Consider the following 24165-nt stretch of genomic DNA (forward strand, 5'->3'; position numbering starts at 1 on the left):
GCTGTGTGTTCTCCATCTCCCCTCAGCCTGGCCATGGCTGCCTGTGCTTTCCTTCCATGTTTTGTTCCTTTTGATCTATCCCCATCTAAAGCCCTTAGGGGAAACATGCAATAATGAGATGCTGTAATTGCTTGTTGCATGGAGACTGGGAAAAAGGGCGGAGGGGCATTGGACTAGTTTTGTTGGGGTGAGATAGGTGCTCAAAAGGCAAGCCACAGAAGGTGCTGAGATAGAGGGGTGAGCCTCCCATTTGTGTTGTTAAATGTGTGTGTGTGTGTGTGTGTGTGTGTGTGTGAGAGAGAGAGAGAGAGAGAGAGAGAGAGAGACAGAGACAGAGACAGAGACAGAGACAGAAACAGAACCAGACAGAGAGACAGTTTCTGAGAAAGGATTGGAACTTCTAGTTCCAATCTAGAGCCAGCAAGATACCTCAGTGAGGAAAAGCACTTGTGGTGCAGGGCTGACCACCTGAGCCCCATGCAGGGCTGACCACCTGAGCCCCGTGCAAGGCTGACCACCTGAGCCCCGTGCAGGGCTGACCACCTGAGCCCCGTGCAAGGCTGACCACCTGAGCCCCACGCAGGGCTGACCACCTGAGCCCCGTGCAGGGCTGACCACCTGAGCCCCGTGCAAGGCTGACCACCTGAGCCCCACGCAGGGCTGACCACCTGAGCCCCGTGCAGAGCTGACCACCTGGGCCCCGTGCAGGGCTGACCACCTGGGCCCCGTGCAGGGCTGACCACCTGAGCCCCATGCAGGGCTGACCACCTGGGCCTCGTGCAGGGCTGACCACCTGGGCCCCGTGCAGGGCTGACCACCTGGGCCTCGTGCAGGGCTGACCACCTGAGCCCCATGCAGGGCTGACCACCTGAGCCCCGTGCAGGGCTGACCACCTGGGCCCCGTGCAGGGCTGACCACCTGGGCCCCGTGCAGGGCTGACCACCTGAGCCCCACGCAGGGCTGACCACCTGAGCCCCATGCAGGGCTGACCACCTGAGCCCCGTGCAGGGCTGACCACCTGGGCCCCGTGCAGGGCTGACCACCTGAGCCCCATGCAGGGCTGACCACCTGAGCCCCGTGCAGGGCTGACCACCTGGGCCCCGTGCAGGGCTGACCACCTGAGCCCCGTGCAGGGCTGACCACCTGGGCCCCGTGCAGGGCTGACCACCTGGGCCCCGTGCAGGGCTGACCACCTGAGCCCCGTGCAGGGCTGACCACCTGAGCCCCGTGCAGGGCTGACCACCTGAGCCCCGTGCAGGGCTGACCACCTGGGCCCCGTGCAGGGCTGACCACCTGAGCCCCGTGCAGGGCTGACCACCTGGGCCCCGTGCAGGGCTGACCACCTGGGCCCCGTGCAGGGCTGACCACCTGGGCCCCGTGCAGGGCTGACCACCTGGGCCCCAGAAGCTATATAAATTTGTTCTCTAACCTAAACATGTACACCATGGCTCTCACGTACCACCCAACACGTGCCATACATACATAGAAATAATAAATCAAACAATTGTAAGCCAGCCATAGTGGGTACATGCCTATAGTCCCAATAATGCTCAGGAGGTAGGCAGATTTTGTGAGTTTGAAGCCAGCCTGGTATACATAATCAGTTCTGGACCATCCAGAGCTACATGGTGATACTTTGATTCTAAATAAATAAGTATATATTCTTAAAGTTTAAACTGGAACTTCCATGAATTTTTTTCCTCCACATGCTATATGTTGCTTACGTTATTTACAATGGGAAAGTATTTGTTTTCTGTATAAAAATGAACTGCGGGTACATGCAAATGAGCAGGAGATAAAAGCGGGCAGGCAAGGAGCAAGAGAAAGACGTTAAGGATTCATTACTTATCATGGAGTTGGTAAAACATGGACAAATTTAACAGTCCAGACAACATCACCTGATGATTAAATCAATGTGTATTCATTGTAAATGACTTAGAAGCACAAAAAACTGCATAGTGACTATCAGTTAGGGAAGTCCACGGCTGCATACCTATGATCCCAGAATGATGGCACTTCAAGGCCAGGCAGGGCTACATAGTGAAACCATGAATTAAATAAATGAGATCACCACAAACAACCCAAGAAATAGGCAGTGTGTTACTGACTTTTGTTGCTAGAATAAAACACCATGACCAAAAGCAGTGTATGGAAGTTTATCTTGCCTTAATGGCTCCAGGGAGAGAGTCCATGAGAGCTTGGGAGGCCTGGCAACTGGTACCCGGAGCAGGAAGCTGAGAGGGCGCATTTTCAACCAGAAACCTAAAGAGAGTGTTCTAGAAGTGAGGTGTATTGATGAGCCATGCCCTACAGGTTCCACTCATTTCTCTTCACCACCATTACCTCGCCAGCTGACCATGGTCTACACCAGCCCAGCTCAGTGGTGCCTCTTTGAGAGTCTGGCAGGAAATGTATCAGACCAACAAAGTCTGACAGTCCAACTGTCCCATGTTCTTGGCAACACTTGGTATTGTCTGACTTTTTAATTTTAGCCATCTGGTGGGCGTGTAGACAGAGAGATTTTATTGTAGGCTTAATTTACATTTATCTGAAAGCTGGTGCAGTAGCATTAATTTTATTTTTAGTGAATTTGTTGGCCATTTGACACCCATCCCCCATATGAAAATTTGTTCAAGATATTTGTCTGTGCTCCTCTGAGTTACTTCATTTTTGTTAATCCTTGGGACTTCTTTGTATCTTCTCCTACTCTGTTTGTCTTGCTTTTCATTCTTTTAATAGTGTGTTTTGTTGATCAGAGATTTTTAACATCAATGGGGTTGTGTGTGTAGTGTATGTGCATGGTTTGTGTGTGTGTTTGTGTGTGAGTGTGGTTTGTGTGTGTATGTTGTGTATGTGTGGTGTGTGATGTATGTTCATGTGTGATGTCTGTGTGTGTGGTGTATGTGTGGTTTATGTGTGTAGTATGTGTGCTTTGTGTGTATGTGGGGTATATGTGTAGTGTGTGTGTGTGTGTGTGTGTGTGTGTGAGAGAGAGAGAGAGAGAGAGAGAGATATGGGTATGTTCTGTTTAAGAAATGTTTGCCTAAGATTATACAGAAATTCTTATGCTTTCTTCCAAAAAATCTTTTTTGGAATTTTTGCCATTGTTTTTAAGTCTACAAGATAACTACAATTGGTTTCGTAAATAGTTTGAGGGAAATCTGCCTTATGAGTATTAAATTGTACCAGCATTATTTACTTTAACTGTATCCTTTTCAAGCACATTTCAGTGTTGCATTTATTGTAAACTAGGTGATTGTATAAAGATCTCTGTCAATTCTGTTTCACTTGTGTAAATGAAATGAGAACTATGCCCTGCCCCAAAATGTACCTCTTCAACTCAAAAAAAAAAAAATCACTAAAGTAAACAAAGACAAAACAAACAGAGACCATTCCATCAATTCCCCTACTTCCCCTCAGAAGCCTAAAACCCTGGTCCCTGTCCTTTGTTTCTCTACAAATGTGTTATTCACTTGATGAAGCCATCTGTGTAAGCCAGCACTATAAGTCACTGTTCTGAGTCCTCTTCGTTGAGGTTCTTCTGTGTGAGACATGTTAACAGACACTAATAAACATGCTTCTTTTTCTCTTGTTAATCTTGTTTTTGCTAGAGAGAAGCATCCCAACAGGGAGGCAAGGAACACTGTATTCCCTCCTCAGTTGGGCCATTTGCTTATCCAGTCATGAGCACTGCACTGACCACATTAGGTTAGCTTTATAATCAACCCAGACATCTGAGCGTAGGACTTTCCCAACCTTCTTCTTACTCTTCATGATTATCTTCATCTCAGTGCTTTCTCTTGCTTCACAGATTTTATAATCAGCCACTCAATCTATGAATATTGTATATCTATCTATTCAAACTTTCTTATATTACTCTCATTATACAGCAATAGAGATTCCAGCATAGAGATCTTGCCCATCTTTACTGCATTTATTCCCATAAATTTGATGGGATTTTTTTAGGCTCTTGTAAATGGTATATTTTAATGTAATGGTATATTTCATCTTATGTTTGTCATTATTATGTGTGAGTGTATCATTAGTTCTTTTAAAGGTTTATTTTTATTTTATGTGTTTAGGTGTTTTGCCTACATATAAGTCTATGTACCACATGCACACAGTGCTTGCACGGGCCAGAAAAGGGTGCTAGGTCTCCTGGACCTGGAGGCACAGAGAGTTGCACCACCATGCAGATGCTGAAAATTAACCCTGGATCTGCTAGAAGAGCTGTCAGTGCTCTTGACTGCTGAGGCATCTCTCCAGCCCTGTACAGTTGGTTTCTTGCTATTATTGTTTTTCTTTGCTTTTGAGAAAGGGTCTCACTGTGCTGCTCAGACTGGCCTTGACAGCTCAAGGTCAAGTGGCTCTCCTGCTCCAGCCTCTTGAACAGCTACTTCTACAAGCATGTGCCAGTAAAGCTGGCACCATCCAGTTGGTTGGATGACCTGTACCCAGCAACCTTGCTAAACTTACCTTAATTTCAATCATTTATCTACAGATTCTCTTGGTTTTCTATGTCTACGATCATGTCTCTCTTTAATGAGGTTTCCAATCCCTGAGCCTTTACTTTCTGCCTAGTCTTGGGACAGTGACTATGATTTCAAATACATCGTTCAATAGAAACGGGGCTATCAGACATTTCAGAGTGAAGAATTTTCAATATTTTAAATTATCACCATTGACAGGATGCTTATTTTTAGGTACCTGTTATCAGATTAAGCAACTTTCTTGGTTCAGACAAAATCATGAATAATATTGAATTTCACCCAATCTTTTTACATCTCCTGAGATGATTGTATTCTTCTACTGTATTCTCTAACTAGAGGGAATTACCTTGATTTGTTTTCAAGTGTTAAGCTATTTCTGATTTCCTGAAACTTACCCCCTTAGCTATGATCTACTAGCCCTTTATATACGCTAAATTCATTTGATTACATTTTAAGATTTGTATACATAGGTCTATGAAGTTTGATCTTTGATTTTCTTCTTTTCTTAAAAAAGAAAAAAAAAACTCTGTGTGTGTGTGTGTGTGTGTGTGTGTGTGTGTGTGTAAGTTCTACATCAGACATTTCATAAGTGCCTGCAATTCCAGCTCCAGTGGTCTCTCTCTTGTGCTCTCTGGACTCTTCGGGTACCTGCACCTACACACATACATGAACACATACACAGAGGGGTGTGTGTGTGTGTGTGTGTGTGTGTGTGTGTGTGTGTAGACTTATGGAATATCTGATGTAGAACTGAACTCCTCTGTAAGAGCAACAAGCACTGTTGACCACTGAGCCATCTCACTGACCCCTTCAATCTCCTTTTGCTGTAATGTTCTTGCTAGGTTTTGGAGTGGGGTTTGTTTGTCTGTTTGTCTGTCTGTTTGTTTGAGAGAATGGGTAATAAAATGTCCCCAATCAGTTTACTCTCTGGAAGAGTACATAAGACTGATGCCATGCTTTCTTTCCAATGCCTAGATGACTTCACAGGGTGGTCACCAGCAGTCTGTCCGTACATCTGTCTATTTGATGTTTGCTGGGAAGACTTCATCTTTAACAATGAAGTCAGTTCTTTAATATTACTTTTTATTCTTTCTACTTCTTCATGTGTTATTTTTGACATAACGGGTTTTTCAAAGAATTAGTTTCCTCTGAACCATTCATTGGATAATAAACCTCTTATAAAATGATATAATGCTCTCAGTCATTAAAAAAAAAAAAAAAGCATTGGCTCAAGCTATGATCCAAGCAGTAGCCCAGTGGTACATACAGGGTTAAATAAGACACCATTCTGCTTCGTGGAGCTTTCATAGTAAGGAGAACCAATAAAGTAGTGATAAATGCTCTGAGCCATAGAGCAGGGTAGAGGCCTAGAGAGTGCGGAAGAAGAAAAGGACTGTTGGAGACAGAATAGTGAGAGAAGGCCACTTGGAGAAAGTTTAATCTGACCAGAGTCTTAAATGACATAAATCACTATAAGACAGAAGGAAGCACACAGCCCCCAAGCAGAGACAGGTTCACATTCTAGGAAGAGCAAAGGTGATGTGGTGTCACTATAGCAAAGGTGGTGTGGTGTCACTATAGCAAAGATGATGTGGTGTCACTATAGCAAAGGTGGTGTGGTGTCACTATAGCAAAGGTGATGTGGTGTCACTATAGCAAAGGTGATGTGGTGTCACTATAGCAAAGGTGGTGTGGTGTCACTATAGCAAAGCAAAGAAGGGAAACAGATGATGGCTCAGGAATCCACGCAGGGTTGGATTAGATTGGTTATTGGAACCATGTTAACGATTTAGGTCATCCAAGCATGCGAGGAGAACATTGAGCATTGTTTGTTTGTTTATTTGTTTGTTTAGAAAACAAGCACGTTCATTTTGAGCAGGAACATAACATGATCTGATACATGTTTTTAAATGCTGCTCTAACATATGTGTAGAATAGACTGCTTGAGGGCATCTAGAAGTCAGATAGGGCACTATGGCAATAGTCTAGGCAGGAGGCAGTGCTTGGGCTGTACTGAGAATGGTAAAGAACAGTGGTCAGGTGCAGGTCTGCCTATTGTCTAAATGTGGGGTTACAAGAGAGTGAAGACTCAAGCTGACTCCTGGTTGGGGCCTGAACAACTGGGTATTTGGTTGTAGTGGTGTTTATGAACCTGAGACAGAAAGAAGCAGGTCTTAGTGCGGGTTTGGAATTGGGGAGTTGGTAGAGAACATGCTACATTTCAGATCCTACTAGACATCCCAGTGGGAATCTTACTGGGCAGCTGATTAATGCACCCAAATATCAGAAGAATAATGAACCTAGAGATACAAACTTCAGAGTCATGTCCAAAGAGAGTCCACAGCACAGGAGTGGATACATCTACTTAGGATGAACAAAATATTCAAGGCCCAAGTCTTGGGACGGCCCAATTTTAAAAGCTGGTTAGAAATCTAGAGCAGAGCCGGGGGGGGGGCATCCAAAAACACAGAACATCAATGCCTATAGCAGTCTTTGGCTTCTCAGATCCCCCAATCTTTCTGTCTATTCTTGAATCACTTTTGATTATTTCTAAATGAAATGAAAGAAAAACCAGGTGTGACCCAAATGATGTCATCTCGACGCAATTTCCTCTGTAGCATACGTGCTCTTCACCCTTGGTCTAGATAATGATTACAACAATGGGTCCCTTAGCCAGGAGACAAGTGGTTGCTGCTGGGCAGTAAAACCCACAGGTACCCAACACAACCCTGAGACAACAGCAACTGGATATAGCCACCTTTCCTGAGGGAAATGTTCATAACTAGAGAGAATTTTCGGTTCACACCACTACTGTTCTTTCCCAGATATATCTGTTCATATTTATCCTTTTTTAAAAGATTTTTATTTTTAATTATGTGTATATATATATGACTATAGGGGGTGTGTGTACATGAGTGCAGGGCTTGTGGAGACCACATGAGAGTTTCAGATCCCCTGCAGCTGGAGTTGTAGGTTCCTGTAAGCCCCACACCCAATATGGGTGCTGGGAAGCAGACTTGGGTCCTCTACAAGGGCACTACGGACTCTTAACCACTAAGCCATCTCTCCAGACCCTCATATTTATCCTTAAAGACTCTACTAATCTGTCTCCTATCACTGTAGTGTTACTGCCTAAATCCCTAACACCTTACTTACCTACAAGCCGTCTTACTCCTCATGCCTCATCTGGAATGTTCTCTCTCCTCCAATCCATGGAGTTACCCTCAACATCCATGTCGTCTCCTCCCAACCCCTGCAGTTGCACCATGACATATTTGGAAGTGTGACCTCATGTGTACTCTGTGTGCTACCTGAAAAGTATTTTCAGGCAGTCTAGAACAGTTTCCTGTTTGTTACCCTCTCCTGGGCAAACCTGAAAGCCCTCTTTAATAAAACCCATGTCTCCTACTTTTTTATCGTCCTCTCAGAACCTGCTGGATCCTGGGCCCCTTACCTGCTGACTTTTACTGACTTGCAAGCCTAGAGTTTAGGCTATAAAGTATCAAAATTAAGCCTTTACTTAGCACCTTTAAAAGAAATCCTTACCTTTGGGTTAGAGAGAGATGGCTCAGTGGTTAAGAGCATTGACTGTTCTTCCAAAGATAGTGTGTTCAATTCCCAGCAACCACATGGTGGCTCACAACTATCTGTAGCAGGGTCCAATGCCCTCTTCCAGTGTGTCTGAAGACAGCTACAGTGTACTCATAAATAAAATAAATCTAAAAAAAAAAAAAAAAAAAAAAAAAAACTCCTTAGCTTCTGTCTGGAATCTCTCGGGAAGGAAGTCTTCAGAGAGGTGGTGGGAAACATTACCATTTTTCTCCGCAGAACGCTAATTCTGTTTCCTTATTGTCAAGAGAGCAGCAATCAGCACGGGTTTGCAGGCATCTCTATGGTGAGACAGTCCTTCGGGTACATCCCAAGAACGGCATACATTGCTAATATGCTTCTATTTTTCAGCTTCTTTTTAAAGAGCCCCCATACAGGTTTCCATAGTGGCTACATCATTTACACTCTCAAGGATTGTGCACACACCATCACCAAAACTGGCTGTCACATTTGCTCAACAACAACCATTCTAAGTAGGGTGAGAAAAAAAAAATCTCAAAGTTGTATTAACTTGCATTTGCCTGATGCCTAAGGATGTTTAGAAAAATTTTTTAATGTTTCTTTGTTGGCCATTTGTATATTTCTTCTTCAGAGAAATGTCTTTTCAATGTGCTGCCCATTTATTGATGTCAAGCCACATTCAGCTGCTCCCCATTTGCTAAAGGCATTAATAAGCCGCCCAAAACAAGGTTTTCTTTCTCTATATATTTATGATTTAAAGAAGCTGTGGGTCTGCTTGGTTTTGTTATCCTGTCAACACGTATGGGAGTTTATTTTGCCCTATGATGACTGATTATATAGCTCAGTATCCCTGGAAAGTTTGGTTTTAAGCTACCTTCTTTCCGAGGACATCCACCATTCATTCTTGCAGGTCTCTAGGCTTCTATCCAGTTGAGGGAGTTAAAGCAACCTTGAAGCCTGTGAAAAAGCTGCCCAGTGACCCCAGGGCACCCTCCCTTCTCCATGCTGCTCTCCTTATTACCAAGGCAATCGGTCCCTAGGGGTTGGGTAACTTGGTTTCAGCTCCAGGCTCACCTGTGTCTGCAGGAGTTCCACTCAAAGGCAGCCTGTCTACTTGTGATTCTCTCGACATTGGGCAAGCCGTGTCCTTTGACTCCTGAGTTCTTTGTCCTTCAAAGCTGGCCAAACCAAAGTCTGCATGCAGATATACAATGGTTCTCAGGGCAAAACTTAACTCTAGTGTGCTCACACCCTTCCTGCTGCTGAAGTCCCCACTCGTCCATAGGCTTGGTTGTTCCCTTTTCCCTTCTGGGCTTCTTAGTGAGTTCATAGGAACCTCCCACCAGCACCACCACCAGCACCACCAGCACCACCAATGTTAATGCTCCATGCAGCATTTTGATGTTTTCAGTGGAGCTTTTGATTCAAATAGCCTGGCCTACCTGTCAGAAACACAAGCCTTCTACTTGTTTGCTTCATGGCCACCGAACAAACTGTTCTCCCACCCAGCCACAGCATTAGCATAAAGTTCCCCTGGCACATGAATGCCCAGGACACTTCCAGATGAGCTGCTTTAGCGCCGATGGCTTTCCTCTTCCCCGTGACCACAGACACAGAACTTCCTCTAACCATGGCGGCTTCTCTCTGTGACTCTTTATACAGCCTCTCTTTTGTTCTCTGAACGGAACTACACCCAAGGTTTCTTCTCAAGCTCTCTGTGCCCTCAGTTCTCACTGCTGCAAGCAATGGGATAAAGCTTTCCATGTCAGGGTGTACTCTCTACCTTAACAAATACAACTTTTCTGGTACTTTCTAAGATCAAATACTACTTACTGACCTCTGCAAAGTCTTCACACTCAAACAAAATATAAAACAAGCCTCTAACATCTCCAACATCTCTGGATGACAGAGTGCATAAGTTCCACTGGGGTGGCCCCACTCAGACACCTTGGGAGTCCTGGCAGGTAGCATAAACAGGTAAAGAGGGAAAGGTAGAAAGTCCAGCCACTGGGGTGACCTCACTACATCCAAAGCCACTAAGCGCTGCTGTGAAGAACTGTGGACCTGGTCCTTCGAGAAAGGCCAAGACTCCCCCTGGCACCTGAAATCTCACTTCATTTTATATGATGACAACTAATCCAATTTGTAATTTTAAAAACTGTATCAACTAAATAAACTACTGACAGAATCTAACTCCCGAGACTACCCCTGCGCAACTTCTGTTTTATATAGTCAGCTTTAAAATAGGACACAGGTAATTTACCACAGTCAAAAGCAATGTTTCCCAGGGGTCTCGGTGTGAAGATTTCATCACTGCAGTAACCATAATGCTCAGTCCCTCTTCTCAGCACTCGCCTCTACCTCCCCCACCAATCCTGCCAGTCTCCTGCCAACTTGAGCTGTGAGGGAGAAATGGACTGAATAGAAATCACCTAGGCTTTTCAGTCAAAGCAGCTTGTTAAAGTCCAGTGCTACCCCCAATGGAGCCTTCTCAAACCTTGCTGATCCTTGGTTTGCTCATCTGTGAAATGGGAATACTCATTCCCACCTAGAAGACATCTGAAAGATCATCAGTATAAGTAATGAGGCTGGCATGTAACCCTGGCACAGGCTACACTCAAAACTATAAGCACACAAAGAGCCACTTTCCCCAAGAAAGACATTAAAAGCTACACAGAATGTTTATAGCAAGCTCATGCCTCTAGGGAGGATACATGCTTTTGGTAAACAGAGTAAGAACAGGAATCCCAGCTCTGCAGAGGCCCAGGCCTCCACACCAACATAGCTGCTCATGAACTTGGTCTAGGAGGTCAAGGTCTGTAGAAATCCATGCTAATTAAAATTCATAGACATTAATTAAATGATTATTCAAGAACTCTCTCAACTCTTGAAGCCATTTTTATATGTAGATTACAACATAACCCTGGGTCAAGTAAAGGCATGCCAAGGTCCTGATGGTCTGAACCAATGGCTCTTCAGGCTAGGGAGAATCTGCCAGGGAAAGCAAGCAAGCAAGCAAGCTTGAATGGAAAGTAAACTGCAGAGCTGGCTGTCACTGTGTGGGGCAGGCTACTGACGCTGGGAAAGGAGGCCTTCCTCTGCTGCCAGATGCAGGGACAGAACGACAAAGGGCCTCTCAGACTATCAAGTGCCTGCCTCTCCAGCTTATGCTTTTAGAGAGGAGCCACTCCACAAGAAGCCACCAGATGAGAGCCAGAGTCGATCCTGAACACTCGGCACTCTCCACTCCTGCACACCTAGGGTGAAGCAGGAAGGAGATACGGTAGCTATGCTGTTTCCAGAAACACAAGCCTCTGTGCCTAGATCCTTATGTGGGATTCTGCCAGGAGAGCATTCCAGGTGTGCTCCTCCATCCAGGCTCCTCCATCTCATTTCAAAAGAAACAAACTGTCTCTGAAGGCTTGTGCTCACTCACCTAGAAGAGCTAAGCTCCACCCCTCACTCCATGCCTGATATACCTAGCCTACTCCTTTTACAGCCCTCATGGCACCTCTAATTGTAGTGTGTCCATCATTGGTTTTCCTCTAGGGATACCGAAGCATCCAAAACCACTTATCTCCTTGACTGCCCAAGCAGGAAACCAGCAGCTTTTTACTCTATGTCCACATTTAAGAGAAAGGAGGGTTAGATAGTCTAGGGACATAGCTCAGTGGAAGAGCTTCTCTAGTATGTGCAAGGCTCTAGGGTTGACTCCCAACACTAGGAAAAGGGGACAGTCAGAGATGGTATACAGATCCCAATCAGTCTGGAGGTGACAGTCACTGAAGATGGGCAGTATACAGATAAGATTCTTACTAGTTTCTCTATTTTTACTTATGTTTCAAATTTCCTGTAATTAAAAGAGAATGTTAAGGAGACACGGGGAGAGGATGCAACCTGAAAATGATGCTGTTGGCTGTCTTCTTGGGACAATTTGGAATGTACACAGGCCTTCAGACCCATGCCTTCTAGAAGGTCACAGTGCTGGAGCAAAGGCTGTGTCTTCTCAGCACCACATTCAATGTCCTCAACAAGACAACCTTTGAAAACGTCCCTAGAACTTTACAAAAGCATTCTGGTAGGACCCGGCTGCCCTGCTCAGCATGTAAACCCTCTGCCTCTACAAATCATCACCCCTTCGGCTTCTTGCCACTACGAGGGCCTCCACTTCCTGTTCCAAACTACTGAGTTGAGCAATCGAGCTTTTGAGAGAGCTCCCAGTGGCAGACAGTAGTTCAGCTTAACTGGGTCTCCTTCTGGATGTCAGATATGATACTCCAAAGAGAAAGTTTCGTTTTCTCTGTTTTCTCCCCCTTCCTCTTCCCTGACCCTCAACTTGCTCTTGATAAGAATCTGCATAATCATCTATCGTGACATTTCCCACCTTGACGACTATGACACGTTGGACTGCACAGTTCTTTGTGGCAGAAAAGACATGATGCTTGTGTCCTAGAACAAATGGTCAGCAGCATCTCTTGTCTCTTCCCACTAACTGCTAGGAAGTGCATAGGCCAACCCTAGCTGCAACAACCAGCCATGTCTCCAGGTAGCACCAAATGGGTCAGGGGATTAAAAAAAAAAAATGAGAAGTTATTGAGAAACACCAGCCTAAAAGATATTGAAAAAGCAAGACCAAAGTCTTTGTGCAGAGAAAGGGGGAGGGAGGGAGGGGAAGAGGGAGAAAGAGGAAAAGGGGAGAGGGAGGGAGGGAGAGAGAGAGAAAGAACGAGAGAGAGAGAGAAAGAGAGAGATTTATACAGTTTGTTCCCATTCAATTATACAATATAATTCCACCTATGAATTTATAAATATGAATATTTAAGAAATGCTGCATTCTAAGCCAGAAATATGTAAAGTACCAAGAGGAGAGGGAACTCAGCATTCCCAACCGTATCCTCTCTGTCTTTGTGGTTTCCTGTGCAAATCTCATTTGTTTCCCCCACATTATCCTGTTTTCCAGTCAGTGTGGTCATCCAAACATCTCACCCAGCCTCTCACAGCAGCACACAGTTTGAGTTTCAGCAGAAAAGAAAAGCAGTGGGGTGGGCAACTTCCCCAGCACCCACAGGATGCACATGGGCTCTCCAGCACTGGTTTATCAGGGTCACCAGAAAACAGAGTTCCTACAAGAACATTCTCCAACCAAATCACAGAAAAAGAAATACCAACGTGTTCTAATGGTTCCACTTCAAAGCAGTCCGACTTACACCCCTTCTCTGGGCAATAACATCAAAATAATCGCCCTTTACACCCCAACTCTTCGTGCCTAGAGTGCCTGTGTCTTTCATCAGTAAGTGGGGAAGTGAGGCTGCTGCCCTGGATCAGGGCCTCCCCTCTGCGACCTCCACACTTCAGAGGCTAGAATGGCTAGAATAATGAGTGTTGACTTAGCCAAGAATTACAGCAGCCTGCACAGAAAGAGTTTCCCACTCGAGCTAAATGGTACCCTCCCTTCTTGTGAAGAAGAAAGATCTGTTTCCAATAGAGGCTTCTCATTAGCCCCATTCCATCCCATAGCTTTGGGGATACACACACAAAATGGTTTCTTGAACTTGAACAATTCTGTCAGTGGCTCTGGCAAGTCTTTGTCCTGTTATAGGAAGGCAATTGCTGTGTGTATGGCTTGTCATCTGGGGTCTATCTCTTCCAGGATCCATCCTATGTCACCACCTGTCTTAGCCTGGATCACCTCATTCTGGATTCTAGCCTTGGCTTCCTAATGTCTCCCTGGCTTAGCATCTCTCCTTTAATCCCTCCCCCCCCCTTTTTTTAAACTGGTAACAGATTAGCTTTTAAGAACACAAACTGAAATTTCCCATTCCGTATCACTGGATATAGTCATATGTGTATGTTACAGGTGATAAGATATAGATTACTCTGTATATCTCTATCACTCTTCTGTGGCACTGGAAATAGAGCTTAGCACCTCATACATTCTATCACTAAGCATTCTATCACTAAGCTATGTTCCCAACCCATAGTCCTATCTCCTTTAATGTAGATCTATGTATGACGCTCTTTTTGCCCAGGAGGTGTCCAGGCAGGTTCAGTATGAACACACAGGCTCACAAAGGACAGATGGTAGATGGAAAGACTGGGTCAAGAATGCTAAACTCAATGGATTTGAAAGGAGGGCTGTATTGGTATGGGTGTGGTCGTGCATGCATGTGTGAAGACCAGAGTTTGATGTCCAGTTGTCTTCTTTATCACTGTCCACCTTATTTTTTGATATACAGTTCCCATGAAAGCTGGAGCTCACCATATTGGCTAGATCGGCTGTCCAGGAAGTCCCAAGATCCACCTTGTCTGCATCCCCAGCAGTACTGAGATTACAGATTGATGCTACGCATCCTGTTTTGATGTGGGTGCTGAAGATCTGCACTTGGGTCCTCATGCTTGCACGGTATAAGCCATCTTTACCCACTAAGCCATCTCCCCAGTCCCCTAAATGACTTCTCATGCATCCTCCCAAGCCTAGATACCATAATTCTGGGAACCCATTGGTCTGCAAGCTGGGTCCTGCCATCACCTGACTCCTGCAGGATGATGCCAATGACAAGGATTCCTCATAGATATCTTCCTCATACAGCACTGCACATGCTATCTCAGTTTACAGAAGCATCTCTCCTCTGCTTTTATGACGACGACGATTATTATTATCATTATTATTATTATTATTATTATTATTATTATTACTACGATGACGATGATAGAAGTAAAGATTTGGGCTGGTGAGATGGCTCTAAGGCAGTTGCCACCGAGCCTGATAACCTGAGTTCAATGTGGTAGACCCATGTGTGGTGGAAGGAGAGAATCAACTCGGTCAAGTTATTCCCCACTCCCTCCCTCCCTTCCTTGCTCCGTCTGACACACTCTGACACACACATACACACAATAAATAAATAAATGTAATTTTTGAAATTAACAATGCTTGAACGGGGTGCTGCCTCTCCTTCACTGCAGTCCCACGGGGAGCCTGGTAGCAGCAGAGTGTATACCCTCCAGTTCTTGTCCCTCACACACACATCCACATTCACCATTCATACTGCATCTTAGGCTGTGCCTTAAGCAAGAGGACATTCCATTCTTAGGTTCACTAACTCATCTCTCCAGCTCCCAGGACAGCAAGGATAGTTGGCTCATCTGCTTCCATGACTGCTGTCCCATTGATAAAGAGGTGGAAGGGGGGAAGATGATGTTTTGTCATCGAAGTCATAGAATTCTGGTAGCAAAGTAAAGGACCGCATAAGAACTCTACCCCAGTGCTTTTGTGACACTGTGAAGTGTCCTTCTCCTCCCTGTGGTGCAGAACGTAACACTGTGGGAACAGCACATAGAAATCAATGCCCGCGGAAAAAGGAGCCTAGAGAAGCAGGACCACACACTGGCTCAGGATTTGGACTCTGCACTCAGGCTACCTATGTCAGAATCTATTGTTTCATTGTCTGACCTGAGTTAAACAACTGGACCTCAGGCTCCTTGTCTGAAATATGGGGTGCTGGTTCAACCTTCCCAGTAAGGATAGCATGAGGATTACATAAAACACCTGTAAAGTACTCAGAAGAGCACTGGCTAGTTTTTACTAATAAAATATGCTATAAACATCATTGCAGCTTTAATATACCCCTCTAAATATATTTCTAAACCTTCATTTTTGTCATAGGTTGGCAAAACAAAGTCAAATGCTATTAGCTCAGAGTTTTCTCTAGAAAGGAATCAGTTATAGAACGTGGATTCGTGTGATTTTTTTTGTCCAAAAAAATCAATTTACATAGTACCTGACACCATTTCCACTGACTGGGACAAACAACCTCAGAGATCAAAAACACTATAACACCTACTACACTAAATATTAAAAAGAAAAATAACTTATACCCTCTAGCAGTAATTACCTAAGTAACATGGGTTGCAAATCTGTTAAAGAGGTTTTGCTGTGACAATATTTCTAGTAAATTGCTGCTTCTAACACAAAGTCCTGGTGTTGCAAGGCTGGCATACTAATAGAAAGGTTATTATAGAAACACTATTAAAATGAATTAGGTATTATTAAAGATTCGACACTACAACAGCCCCTGATTACAAAGGATTTCAAGGTCCATTGCTTAATGGGCAGATGAAAGGCTAATTAAGCCTTTTTGAGAGGATATCCCTAGGCGGGTCTGTAAGACTACAGGTAACAAGAGGTCTTCAGTCTGAAAGGGGAACCAGTTGTGCCTACCCATCTGGATACAGCCCTCCTGGAAAGACTGAGAGGTAAGTGAGAGGAAGAGCTGAGGAGAGGTAACCAGGTAGCAGACATGGAGCTAAACTAACTTGAGCCTCTATTTTTTCCTTAACTGCTTCCTTAGCATGCGTCCATTTCCTCCTCTGCTTATGTTTGAAAAACTAGAGAACCTTCCTTAGACTTTAGAGCCTAAATACATAGGAAAGCCTTCCGCTGAGTACCTAAGCCCTCTGGTACAACCAGAAGATGCCAGGGCTGTCCTTGGCCAAAAGCATCTCTCACTGCCAATAGCTCTAAGTGGCTTTTACAGAGTTGCTTATTTGCCTTTCGTATCAGGATCTATCTTGTTTTTCCCACCTTGTTAATTAACTAATCAGGCCCTGGCAAGACACCTCCCAAACAAGAGGTGTTAAGAAAAAGCTAACTAAATTCGCCCACCCACCGCGTCTAAATGTCCACAATAAATTACGAGGAAGGGGCTGAGCTCTGAGACCCAGGTGACGCAGCGATCGGCGCCACGCAGCAGCCTCGGACCCCCGCGCGGTTCTCAGCAGGACTTCTGGACCCGAGCCACGCGGGCCACCCGGGCCACGGACGCGCTGCCCAAGGCGCATCCCCGCGGGCTCAGCAACCCGCTCCCCGCGGCGCTCGGATGTCAACAAACTTTCCCCGCCCTGGGTTGCGCCGGGTCTCCGAAATGTGCCCGCGAGTGCCACACGGGGACAGGTGTGGGACCTGAGCCCCCAACACCGCATCCCTGCGGATGGGCGGACAGTCGGGGTCCGCGGGGCGCCGTGGGGGAGGGTAGGCCATGGGCCCGCCCCCTGGGCGGTGCGGCGCTGACACGGCCCTAGGACGCGGACAACTGGTCCCCAGGGACGCGATGGCGCTGCGGCGCAGCGGCCTTACCTGCGCTCTCGGCTGAGGTTGCTCCAGAGGCCCGGCGTGCGAGCAGCAGCGGCGGCGGGCGCCGACTGACAGCCCCAGGACCCGCCTCCATCCCTCAACCACGCCCCCTCTAGGGCCACGCCCCCGTCCGCGACCGGGGTCAAGCTCAGTCCACAGCTCCGAGGGCGGGGGCGCTCGCTTTCGATTGGCCTGGGAGACGTCGGCTCCGCCCACTCCCCGCCTCCTTGCTGGGTGTTGGGAAGCCGCGCTTGCGCGGATGCTCAAAGGGCAGAGCGTAAACTAGTGCTTGCGGTCCTGACGTTGAGCGCAGGTTGGTTCTCATCTTCCTCAGCTAAACTGGCTTTGAGCCCAGGACTACGGGAGGAGCAGTGAAGGAGTCTGTGAAGAGACAGTCCCTGACTAGAGGAGATCCTAAGCGAGTCAGGCGGAGGAGCCCAGCTCCACACTTCGGATCTACTCCCTAGCCAGGAAGTATCTCTGTGAAGGTTGGCTTGAGTGACAAGATCCTGCTAACAAGAGGGACGCTGAAGGAAATAGTCTTGCTAGCTCCTAGCACCTCCGCAGGCTTCCTAGCTCAGTGTGTAAACAAGATCATGTGACTCCCTACAAAATCAGTGGATACCCAGCAGTTCTCTCCTAGATATATGTTTAAAAGAATGTCTACACAAAATACGACGCAGATGTTCCCAGCAGCACATTAACAAGAGAAGGGGGAAACGACTGAACTGTGGGGTGATGGGTGAATGATTAGTAAATTTTAGTTTGTTCATGCCAATGGACTAGTGCTTGGTAATAAAAAGGAATGGTCATTCTGATACATGGTATAACACAGATGAACCTTAAACTCGTGCCAATCACAAAAGACTTCACTGGGTATGGTTCTATTTGTGTGGAGCATCCAGAATGGGCAACTGTATAAATACAGGAAACAAACTAGAGGTTTCCAGGAAAGGGAAAGGAAAATTGAGAAGGAACTACTAAGTGCATAGAATTTTTCTCATTATGGTTTGGATCTTAAATATACCCTGTATCAAAGGCTCAGTCCCCAGCTGACTGTTCTATTGGAAAAAAAAAAAAAAAAAAAAAAAAAAAAAAAAAAAAAAAAAAAAAAAAAACAACCTTCCATAGGTGGGCTTTGTAAGAGGAAAGGGCGTCTCTGGGGACCTGTCCCTAAAGTGTATACTGGGACCTGGACCCCTCATTCTCTATCTCGCCCCTCAGCCATGATCTGAGTAGCTGTGTTTCTCATGAACTCTCAGTCGTGTTTGTTTGATTCATGACAGGCCCAAACCATTAGCCAAATGAAAAAATCTGTCTTTTAGGTTGTTTATCTCAAGTGTTTATCTGCAGCAGAAAGGTTTGGGTTATTTATTATTATTATTGCTGTGATAAGATGACCAAGGCAACTTAGAGAAGAAAGAATTTGTTAGAGATGTGTAGTTTCAGAGGATGAATCCATGACCATCCTGAATGGGAATGTGACAGCAGACAGGCAAACAACTTGTGTCCTCTATGTGAGGTTGGCATTATAGGCAGGCAGAGGGCAAGAGTTTGAGAGATCATGGGAGCTTCCCCTGATATTGCCAAGGACTCCTGGGAGGCTAAGACAGCATGTGGCAAAGTGAGAGTCCCTGCAAGCTGCCCCTGAGAGGGCAAAGTGTGAGCCATGAGACTGAGGTCAAAACTACCATAGAGACCCCAAGAATTTAGGGATGCCTAAGAGCACGATGTCAATTCAGAAGTGGGGCTCTGACCTCAAAGGGAACTAGGAAGGTTGTTCTGGAGTCAAATATTAGTGACCATGGACCAGGAGCACAGATTCAGGTCACCCCAGTTACCATATCCCAGAGTGCTAAGAGTTTGATGAGGTTCTTATAGGAACAGAAGAAAAGGACATCATATATCAAGACAATTAGAATACGTTGGTAGGTGCACCAGGGAGACAATTACAGCCACGTGGAGTCATCTCTGTTAGAGGCATCAGAGGCATCAGAAGCTGTCTGGTAACATTCATAGCTTTTGGGTTAGTGGAAGCTAGTACTCTGTTAATATATATATATATATATATATATATATATATATATATATATATATATATATATGCTCCATTGCCATACGATGTTAGATCAAATACAGATCAGTAATTCAGACAATGGTCTTCATGACTGTGAAGAAGTGGTAAAGTATACTTTGGTCTTCTTTCTTCATCCCAGTTAGAGAATGAGCCAAACAGAGTAAGCCCACAGCTTCATCTGGGTGTCTACTTGAACAGGAACCTTAAGTGGTCCATACTGCAAACTCTAAAGAGACCTGGCTTCTAGGCTCCCCTCCTCCGTCACCAAATGCTTAACCTGGGGTAAGTTGGTGCCCTTGAACATCTCTTGTTAGTCTTCCTGATACCCGTGGCTATACTCTTCCTCTGCTAGAACTGCAGAATTTATTTGAAAATTCATCTTCATTCTAATCCATAGAGTTTATTTTTCATTTATTTCCATATAGTATCTTCATTACTTTTGTGTGTGTATGTGTGTGTGTGTGTGTGTGTGTGAGAGAGAGAGAGAGAGAGAGAGAGAGAGAGAGAGAGAGAGAGAGTGTGTGTTCATGTGCACCATGTGTGTGCAGCAGCACTCAGAGTCCAGACAAGGATGTTAGATCCCCTGGAACTAGAGTCTCAGGCAGTTATGAACTGCCCATGGGTGTTGGGAATTGAACACTGCAAAGCAACCAGTGCTCTCACCTACAGAGTCAGCTCTTCCAGTCTCCCCCATGTAGTGTTTAGTTTTTAGATTTTATTTTTGTTTTTATGTGTATGAGTGTAAAACTGGATGCATACATGTGCAACACATCTGTGGCGGGTGCTGTTGATGTTATAGACAGTTGCAATCTGCCGTGTGGGTGCTGGGGCCCAAACCCATAACCCACATGGTTGTGTTGTTGTTTACCTCACTTCAAATGGCAAGAATCGGATCTGACTATCTTAAAGCCACTAAAAATGTAAGATTTACTATGTGTATGAGAATGTGCCTGTATATGTGCCATGTGTATGCCTGCAGAGATCAGAAGAGGGCACCAGTTCCCCCAGAACTAGAACCATAGTTGGTTGTGACCTTCTAGATGGGTGGAAAGCCATCAAGTTGCTCTCAATCCCTGAGTCACCTTTCCAGTAGCAAACCTAAATGTAAATTTTTAAAATTAATAGTTTCCAATTTTATAGGGTTTTTTATGAGCCAGTGGGATTATGGGGGTTGCTTTCAGGCACCTGAGTGAGGATTCCTTCCTTATACCAGTGGTTCCCAACTTTCCCAATGCTGTGACTCTCTAATACAATTCCTCATGAGGTGGTGACCCCCAACCATAAAATTATTTAGTTGCTACTTTATAACTATAAATTTGCTACTGTTATGAATCATAATGTAAATATCTGATATGTGGCTTCCAAAGGCCTACTGGTTGAGGTCCACTGGCTTACACCAGTACAATTTTATAGTTTTATGGCTTTCATGTTTATATATCATTGTACTTTGCTCATATCTGGCTCCACTATCCTATCTTGCCCCCTTTTCTCTCACTCTGCATTCTACCTTTGAATGCTCCTTCTTATGACTTAATTAAGAAGATGATAGATAGATAGATAGATAGATAGATAGATAGATACATACATACATACATACATACATACACACACACATACATACATACCTAGATAGATAGATACATACATACATACATACACACACATACATACATACCTAGATAGATAGATAGATAGATAGATAGATAGATAGATAGATAGATAGATAGATAGATAAGACAGACAGACTTGAGTCTAGGTTCTACATGGAGACACCATGCAATAATGCAAGTTGCCTTCTCTTGTTGCCCCCTCACTCCTTCTGGATACTTTCTTCCCTCTTCAAAGTTCCCCTCCTCCTTTCATGTTGTATATACACACAGGAAATATAAATATATTAAATAGTGAGAAAAGTGTGATGTTTGGCTTTCTGAGCCTGGCTTACTTTACCTAGCATGATGATCTCCAGGTACATGTCATAATTGCATTTCTCTTTACACGGACTAAAACTCTCTGAGATATGCATACTACTTTTCCTTTAGCTACACTCATCCCTGCCAGCCACCTAGGCTGGTTCCATATCTCGTTAGAGCCATTTTTATTCCTTTTCCCTACTATGTGAGTTAATAGAATGTCCATCAGAAAACCAGGCCAAGGCAATGAGATGAGATCTGACCCATGAGATCTGACCTCTGAACCCTGCACTTGACCTTACCAGCATCCTCTCAGTCAGCACTCCCAGCAGCAGCCACCTTCCCCGAGCGGAAGTGGTAATGTATTAGCCAGTAACTATAGAGCACAGGTTAGTTTATCTGTATCAACAGGGCACAGAGAAAAGAGACTGTGGAAGGTTATTTAGTGGCCAACAGTCACTTAATCAAAGGGATTAAGTTCCACAGAAGCCGGAGGTTGGTGGAGATTGTCTGACAAACCACACTAGTAATTTTGTGGGAACAGTTTCCCACACCTGCCCCCTTGGATACCCGGCCCTTGTGAAACCGTACGTGTGGACATGAAGTCATCACCAGTGCCCTGACCTGAAGAAGCCTGGAGGGGAGAGGCTGGCAGGTGCTGTTCAGTGACACCTGGATCATAGTCTGTGGCACAGGGAACCTCAAGAAGAGATGAGATGGACTACCTCCTGGTGGGTTTCCTGGAAACAGAGAAACAGGAGCACAGAGCTAGCTAAGCCTGTCCTCTGTTCTGACCTTAAATGGTTCATGGAAAGGGCAGGTCCCCAGCCCAGTTTTGAGTTATTATATGCCAAAGATCAGACAGCCTTTCCGCTCTGAGAAGAGTGGGAGACTCAGCGCCCCTTTGCTAGAGTTGTTCAGGAGCTGGGGGGAGGGAGGAATCTTGCCCCACAGAGAGCAATTTGCCTCATATGACCTAAATGAAGAAACTTCAATGGCAGACCACTTACAGAAGCAGGGGAGACAAGGCCCCAGGTAACCAGCAAATCCATCCCCTCCCAGGAGGAAGAAGAGATAAAGAAGAGCAAGCCTCAGCCTGCAAGTGAGCTTAAGGTGGAGCCAGTGGGGGAAGCACCCAGGGCTCTCCTGGCTCGCACTCTCCAGTGCCCAGCAGCAGCCTGTAGTTAGCTGGTGCAAATGGCAAGCTCGCCCTCACAGAGATCCAGAGAGCTGAGCCTATGATCAGCTGCCCAGGAAAAAAAAAAAAAAGCCTGAGCAGACAGAGGGGAGAGAATCAATACAGGAGCCAAACCTGCAGAGACTGGTCTGGCCCACTCTCTATGCTTTCAGCTTCCAGGTTTGTCTCTGTTTAAATGGTGAAAGCCTTAGCCCACGCTTAAGGAAAACCTAACCCCATGCCAAGCTTCCTCAACCACAGCACCATCTCAGGCTGCCGAGCTGGAACCTAGATTTCAAGGTTGGCCACCATCCGTGTTCTTCCTGGAAAGCAGGCATCAAGGAGCACTTAGCAGAAGGGACAGGTGGTCACAGTGGTCTCCAGTCACCTGCCCTGAGGCCAGAGCCAACAGTCACGGCTTTCTTGTTACCACCCTCCCTAAGCTCACCCTACTCTCTACCAAGCACCTCTGCAGATATCATTCCCAAATATCTGGGTGCCGGTTGAAGACATTGCATGGATTCCCATGAGGTTTATCCCTGGACAGTGACTTGCTGATATACACCATGCTGACATCGATCCAGGGAGGTGGCGTCAGAACCCGAGGAGTTCCTGAAGTTCCACCTGAGACCTTCCATGCCTAGTAGTGAGTGTCAGAGGAGAACTGCCCTGGAGAGGATTGACCACAGCTGTGGAGCTGACACAGTGGCGAACTCAGCCCTGCCAGGCATAGAGCCACTTTAGAGCCCACCAGCTGAGCCTCCCAGGTAACCCCTCTGAAGCCCTCTGCAGAAGATAAAAAGACTGACTCTGTCAGCTTTGAGGCCTGAGTACCAGTGAGGACAGAGCTACCCACACCGACCTGATGCTCTGCAGGGAGCTGTCCAATGAGAAACAAGCACCTGCAGATTCTTTAATTATTGATTTTATGTGTATGAATGCTTTGCCTGTGAAGATGCATGTTCACCACGTGCATGTTTGGTGTCCACAGAGGTCAGAAGGTTATTGGATCCTCTGGAATTGATGGTATGGAAGACAGAAGCCACACACTATATAAGTGCTGGGAATCAAATCCGGGTCCTCGGCAAGAGCAACAAGTGGTCTTAACAGCTGAGTTCCCTCCAGCCCACGACCTACAGATTCTTTTAAGCTGTTGCACTCAGGGGTCTCTGCAATGTCCTGTCTCCCTGGATAGCATTACTGTCGTGGCTGCTGGCACAGCCCCAGCCCATGTTCTTTCTAGGTAAGCTGTTGGGAGGCGGGAAGGGAGGAAGGCTTTATCAACCTGCTCACTACCTGAGCCTCACTAGATCGCGTACTTTCTCAGTGTCCTCTCTCCATGCTGGAGGGCATAGTAGAGAGGCAGGGCACACCGAGGCCAGTGACACAGCCTAAACCTGTTCTTACACGCTTCTGCCCATCCTGACCCACTGCCCTTCTGGTAAAACTAGCTTGAGATTTCCCACACACTGTCCCCTGCTCTGTGGTTAATCACACAATGACCCCAGATTCTTGTATATCCAGGGATTCTTTGGGGAGGATGGAGTTTGCACATATGTGTTGGAGTGGAGCCAAAGGACCACCTTGGGTGTCATTCCTAAGGTGCCATCTGACTTTTCTCTCACTGACCTGACAGGCTGGCTGGCAAGCTCTGGGGGATCTGCCTGTCTGCACCTCCTTGTCACTAGGAGTGCACACCACTGTACCCAACGATTTTCTTTTAACTTGAGTTCTGGGGATTTACTCAAGTCCTGCACAGCAAGCACTTTACTGCCTGAGCCATCTCCCATCCCTGTCTGGGGATTTCCTTA

At 45.7% G+C, this 24165-nt stretch overlaps 1 protein-coding gene across 1 annotated transcript in view; it reads right to left on the reverse strand.

Moving 5' to 3' along the window:
- Positions 1-17336, reverse strand: part of LOC147004222 (uncharacterized) — a 147264-nt gene extending 129928 nt beyond the window's left edge. The window contains exon 1 of the mRNA XM_085839014.1: positions 17194-17336. Coding sequence (XP_085695140.1) covers positions 17194-17284 — 91 coding nt within the window. The 5' untranslated portion in view covers positions 17285-17336. The remainder of the gene's footprint in view (positions 1-17193) is intronic.
- Positions 17337-24165: the final 6829 nt, after the last annotated feature.

Source organism: Mus caroli, unplaced genomic scaffold, assembly GCF_978045245.1.
Source record: "Mus caroli unplaced genomic scaffold, Mus_caroli_1 scaffold_6, whole genome shotgun sequence".
Lineage (NCBI taxonomy): Eukaryota > Metazoa > Chordata > Mammalia > Rodentia > Muridae > Mus > Mus caroli.